Here is a 6,625-nt window from a genome sequence, read left to right as displayed (position 1 = left end):
TGGAAGTTGAAAAGGTTGATGTGTGTGTGTTTGTGAATATCCTGTCTTGGAAATGAGAGACGGGCGGCCTTTAACCTGCCGATGGGACCCCATCTATACTTTAATGAAGTCATCAACGGTCAAATTACATTTTTCCATGACGATGAGGGAATAAAGGCCCGCATGCAGTTTGTAGAAGACCCTCTACGTCTTGGTGGCGGTGAATATCCGTCCGTCTGGTTAGTAGTATCGCTGATAAACACTGCACACTGACTCAAAACCAGAGAATTGTTGAACTACTTTGTGTCAAATTACACAAATGATATGCAGCGTTCCCTAAGGCATCTACATCCTCATGTCCTTTTCCACATGCATGTCTCAAAAAGGAATCCAGTCAGTCACTAGTGCTTGTTTATTCATTCTCTACCTTCATATCCATACATACACACATACTATATATATATACTGTATATGTACGGAAAACATAAGCATTTCAAGGTTTAAATGTTCTGTAACATGACACATCAAAGTGGAGTCAAACTTTTATTTGTTTGTTCATTTGTTTTGTCAACATGATCAATAAAAATGCCATGAATATAATTGTGTTGGTACTGTGAGTTGTAGATGGCTTAATAGGTCCCTAAGTATTTTTATTTATTTTTAAATCAAATGTACTTAAAGAGAATATTAAGCTTCTTACAGGTTGGAGTTTGACTTGATGGTCAATAGTGCATTCATCATCATGATTCAATGTTGGCATCTGTGTTATAATTATTAATAAACTACCTGCTCTGTTCTGTGATGTCTTCACTGATCAGAAGTATTTAATTTTTGGAAGGACGCACAGCATTTCAAAAAGGAGGTTGGCACCAGTCAGTGCAGTGTTCCCTGTCGAGAGGGAAAGAAAACTGTAAACAACAGTCATACTCATGAAATACTACAATTTAATAAGATATATATATATATATATATATATATATATATATATATATATATATATATATATATATATATATATAATTTAAAAAGTACCCGTCGTGTCGTAGGGGGGCGACACCTCCACAAGATCACATCCAACAAGGTTCAAACCTCGGCAGCCACGAATGATCTCAAGTCCCTAAAGATTCAACGTTCAAGATGTTTTTACTGCCATAAGCACAAATAACAGTTATTCTATACAATGATGAATTTATTTTGTAGAATTACAATAAACTTAAGGTAAAAAAAAGGCACAAAATATAAAAGATATAATAGTATTGCACAAAAATATGATAATAGTATTGCTATGATAAAATATGATGAACTATAATAATAGGATTGCTATGATATGATAAAATATGATAATAGTATTGCTATGATAAATAAGATAGAATATGATAATAGTATTGCTATGATAAATGCGATAATATGATAATAGTATTGCTATGGTAAATATATGATAATATAATAGTATGGCTATGATAAGATGATAAATATGATAATAGTATTGCTATGATAAATGCGATAATATGATAATAGTATTGCTATGGTAAATATATGATAATATAATAGTATGGCTATGATAAGATGATAAATATGATAATAGTATTGCTCATAGTATCTTTATACACTCTGCATTGCTATAACATTACATTTGTCGGAAAGTTCACGTGTCGATGATTTCGGGACGACAACAACCAAATCCAACCAAGACAACAAAAATATGTCAATATTCATACAGACGAGGAGATGAAAGGGAACAGAACATTCCCTCGTGTCAAAAATAGAACGTTGGATCTCTAAATGAGAGTTCTTGTTCTGAACATTTCGATCTGACGGCTGCGTCATCAGGCGACGTTAAAAGAGCGTTCAGAGGGATCAAAGTCTGCTCCACTCGTCACCTGGATGGGCGTCAGCCCCGCGATCTCCGGGGTGCCGGTTCCAGGAGCGAAGCCCGGGTCTAGAGCGTCGATGTCGAAACTGAGGTAGACTGGACCGCTGCCCATCTGAGCCCTGACCTCAGCCATGAGAGGCGCGAGAGATTTGAACCAGCACTCTTCCACTTGGACCACACGGAAACCCTGCACGGGACACAAATGAAGGTTTTTGTTGTCACTTTTTTTCTTCGATATGGAACATTAATACTGCACAACAGCCAGTTTGAGCTCCATGTCACAGGAGGAAAAACCCTGGTCCACCGTGCTGCCTGGTGTCATTTATGCTGGTTTACGGACGATGTTTACATGCACACAATATTCCACTATTATACCCAAAAGTAAAATATTACACATTTGATATGGGTCATGTAGGCCAGCACTGTACATTATTTCTGATTAAGACTTTTAAGATATGCCAATTATGCAGGTTTTAGGAGAATTATTTGGACATCTTTTTTATGGCTGGTTGTCAAAATATCTGGCAATCATATAGTGTATATTAAATATACCCAGGTGTCTTTAATCTCATGTTAAATAAACTTCAATTATTAGAGCCACATACCAGTCTGCTCATATGGTAAAAAAAAAGAAAAAAATAAGTGTGCAAAAATGTAGAAAAATAAACTTTTTTAGAATAATGCAGCACATTACGCTATAAGTTTAAGTTGATGTGATCGAAAGTAAATGTAACTATTTTAATAAACAATATTTTAGTAAATGCAGTTAAAATGTAGTTAAAGACATTATGTTGAAAACTGGGATGTGGATGTTTTTTTTTAATATTTCATTGACTAAATGATTAATTGACCACAAGCAGCGGAACAATAGTTTGTTCCAGACCTATATTATTCTAATTAGTCCTAGTTTTTGTTTCTTTTGCCATGACAACAATATGCTTCATGTGTTGTGTACCAGTGATGACACCTTGAGCCTCTGATGAACACTTTGTCTGAGCCGTACAACCAGAATGAGGCCTTGTGCTTTAATGGTTTCTGCATGGCCTCCAGTACTCCAGCAGCGGTACCTGTGCCCGGCTCCATTCGTAGGAATCTGGAGAGTAACCCGTACCGCGCAGGCCGATCTGGACCACCCTGTTGCAGTCCAGGAGCCCTTCCTCCACACAGCGCCTGAACGGAGTCCCGTGTCCGATCTTCTCCCCCAAGACCACGTCGCTGGTGTCAGCGTGAGCGTCCACGTGGACCAGACCCACCGGGCCGTGCCTGACAAATTATTACAGAAAAATTACAGGATTACAGCAGCATCGCTCACAGTAAATAGAGATAAAGATCAAGTGATATAAATAAACAGTAGAACAGTAATAAAACACAACTAAACAGTAAGAAAAACATATTAAATATACAGATGGAATAAAAATAAAATAAGTAAGTAAAAAATGTGTATAAAAGTATTGCACTGTTATTTATGGGAGCCCATTCCCGCCACACACACACATAAAAAAGAATTAGCAGCAAAAAAAACAAAATTCGGACCAAAAAGAAAAAAAAATTCGGACCAAAATTTTTTTTTAAAAAGGACAAAAGAAAATAAAAATCGACTTTTTTCCCATTGACTTGAAAAAAGGCAAAAATTAGGACCAAAAAAAAAAAAAAAAAAGGCGATTTTTTTTTTTTTTTTTTTTGGTCCTAATTTTTTATTTTGTGGCGGAAATGGGCTTCCATAGCTACTGTATAGGAAATAAAAGTTTTTAAAAAAACCCTGTGTTTACAAAGTAAATGAACACTTTGGGTTTTGGACTGTCGGTCAGACATCTGAAGATCTCTCCTTGTTCCTAGTTCTCAGGACTATTATTTTTCTTTTCATACAGACTAAAAGATGAATCGATTATTCTAAAAAATAAATACAGCAGATTAATTGACAGTGAAAAATAGTTGTTAGTTGCTGCCCTAAAACACAAAGGCCTTTTAAAACGTGTGTTCACCATGAAAACGTCGAGCTCGTCCAGGCAATGTAATGGTCATCTGATTAAATACATAACCTGCAAGACAATAAAGCAAAGTCTACTTACTTCTCAGCAACCGCTTGCAGGATCGGATATGCAATTGTGTGATCGCCACCTGTCGACACCAACAAGGAAAATGAAACGACAGTTTATGAGGAAATTAAAACGGCTGCTTCTTCTTTTCCTTCAGCTGCTCTCACCCATAGTCAGAGGGATGCAGCCAGTAGCCAGGATCTTTCTGTAGGCCTCCCTGATGCGTTTGCAGGTGTCCTTCAGGTCATACACATTCACATTGACGTCCCCGATATCCGCCACCATGAGGGACTCGTAAGGCGCTGCCCTGGTGCCGCTGTTGTAAGATCTCAGCAGCGCAGATTCTGCTCTGATCTGCCTCGGACCAAACCTGCAGCAGTGGAGCGAAAGATCTGCTGTTAATGTCAATGCTGTGGAACAAACTGGACCCTTTCGGACTGTTGTTACATGAGATTGAGCTGAGTTATGTCTACCTCAGTGCATCACCAAAGGTACATTCAATTCACGGTAACACAAAACACCAATAAAGGATACAAATTAGAATAATTTAATAGGGCAGGTAGCAACAAAGAAGTCACAAGGAAGTCGACTTAATTAAATATAATTAGTATACTCATGATTAATGTGCTAAAGGAGTGCCATTTTTGATGTACCAACAATGTACTTAGTACTAATTAATTACTTATACTACTTATATATCAAACGTGCTAATAAAACACAACCTCACATCTCCCATCATGCAGAAAAATTACAAGGTTATTCCTAGACAAAGGAAAGTTGTTGTATCATCTTGGTGTGAGCTACATTCTGAATGCAGGAATGTAAAAATAATAATAAATTGAGCTCTGAATACGTCTTATAATAATAAGTCTTCTTTATGCAATTTGCTGATTTGTTATAAATCTGTCATACACTTTATATAAAAGAGTTGCATGTAGTGTTTAACTCTCTAATAAGTTAGATAAATGATAAAAGGAGGTACAGGCTAATTATAGCCAACAGCAACCCCCCCCCCCCCCCACACACACACACACACACACACACACACACACAAACACACACACACACACACACACACACACACACACACACACACACACCTTGCTCCAGGTCGGTTTGAGGTCCCGGTATCAATTGGGACCCCGATAAAAGCCGCGTCGAGCCCGTCCGCCGTCTCCTGGTACGGCAACTTGGCCATGGTGGAGATCCCCGACACTCTTGCCACGAACTCGGCGCTCGGTGGCACATTGTAACGTTTCCCCGAGCAATTCCTTTTGGGACTTGTGCACAGGACTCGTCTGCCGCTGCAGAGAATCAAAGTTGGACTTTGAATTAGTCGAGTGAAGTCCGCGGCAGCAGCTGTCCCACTGTGCGTAATAGCGCGAGCAACACAAAGGGTCCTCAAATAAGAAAGCATAATTGCCAAAGATAAGATTAATACGATGTGCAGCTGCGCGGTTGGTGTTTCTGACTGGACTTCGACCGCTAACTTGTGAGTTTCCTCGGAAAATTCTGTTTCAGCCGCAGAGGAAAGCACCAAAAGTACCACAAGATGCTTTTACACGTCTTCCTCAAATGACCACACGCTGCTGTGTTGCACGTGTCACCTCCCGTCATCACATACACGCTACAGATATCACATCACCTCGAGAGAAACATGCATAGAGCTACTTTTTCACGACGTTCATTCATCTGCGTGTGCGTTTCAAAATTACGAAATGGTTGTGTGCGTGAAGGCAGCACGAGTCCATAAATAGGCCAAACGGTCACGCAGCCGTGGTGAGAGTGGCAGACGGTGCAAAAACAAATATTTATCTAATTGTTCTTAGATTTACTAACCAGATTTGAGAATCTCGACACGATACATATTAATGAGAGAAAAATAATGAGAGAAGTCAACATTTTAGACTTTTGTTTTTGACTAATTTATGCATAATGAAAACAACCCTCATGATTAACAGTATGATATAGTAAGTAAAGGTTTGGAGATTCAATGTAAGAATTGCAATACAGCGAGACAGAATTAGCGAAATTGAGATGTAGAAAAATGAAATGAAATAGAAAGATGCCTGCAGACCTTCACACGGACACGTGTGCACACGCCCGCCATCTGGTGGCCATCACAGTGCACTACAGGCAGCAGGTGTCTGAATAGTGATGAACATTGAACATCGTCGTCCATAGTGCCAGGACGAATGTGCAGTAACCCCCATGAGCCCAAGCAACACTTTATGAGTAAAGTCATAGTTTAAATACTTGTTGGTGTACACATGTTGCTTTGTGTTTGGATCACTGAACATTATTTGATTTATTGTGAATTCACAGTGAATTTCTGGCAACTAGTTGCATCACTTTCACAGTCAAAAATTGTAAAACATTTTCAAGTTAAAATCTACTTTGTAGGTTTTTATAATCGTTCTAAATTAACTTTAAATCCAGATTCCGGTTCCAAAATTACACAAATGGCAACCGGACCTATACAACTAACGCTATCTGGTTCAAACGATTAAATAATTTAAAAAACAAACAAACAGTAATTTAGATGGACATATTTGACATCACTCAACTTAACATAACTAAATCAGTCGGGATGCAGTCAGGATGACGCAGCTCGTGTCCAGTACACACTAGTCATGGCTGTAATAGCCACGCCCTGCATTCATTTCACATTGTTTATTGTAAAATATTAATGTGAAGTCATGTAAAAAAAATCATGTACATGTTGATAACATATGCA

General features: G+C 38.3%; 1 protein-coding gene across 1 annotated transcript; it reads right to left on the bottom strand.

Moving 5' to 3' along the window:
- Positions 1 to 382: 382 nt before the first annotated feature.
- On the bottom strand, positions 383 to 5,350 carry agmat (agmatinase (putative)). The gene is made up of 7 exons (XM_068598003.1): positions 4,989 to 5,350; positions 4,056 to 4,258; positions 3,922 to 3,970; positions 2,920 to 3,115; positions 1,860 to 2,039; positions 1,012 to 1,096; positions 383 to 867 (listed from the first exon to the last, which is right to left on the bottom strand). Exons 1-7 carry the CDS (start codon positions 5,303 to 5,305, stop codon positions 794 to 796), a joined length of 1,104 nt encoding a protein of 367 aa, XP_068454104.1. The 5' UTR covers positions 5,306 to 5,350; the 3' UTR covers positions 383 to 793.
- Positions 5,351 to 6,625: the final 1,275 nt, after the last annotated feature.

The sequence above is a fragment of the Clinocottus analis genome, unplaced genomic scaffold (genome assembly GCF_023055335.1).
Source record: "Clinocottus analis isolate CAN_PGR_092001 unplaced genomic scaffold, fCliAna1.0.p SCAF_4, whole genome shotgun sequence".
Lineage (NCBI taxonomy): Eukaryota > Metazoa > Chordata > Actinopteri > Perciformes > Cottidae > Clinocottus > Clinocottus analis.
The sequence above is the reverse complement of the archived record's forward strand: the minus strand, read 5'-3'. Positions and strand labels throughout refer to the sequence as shown.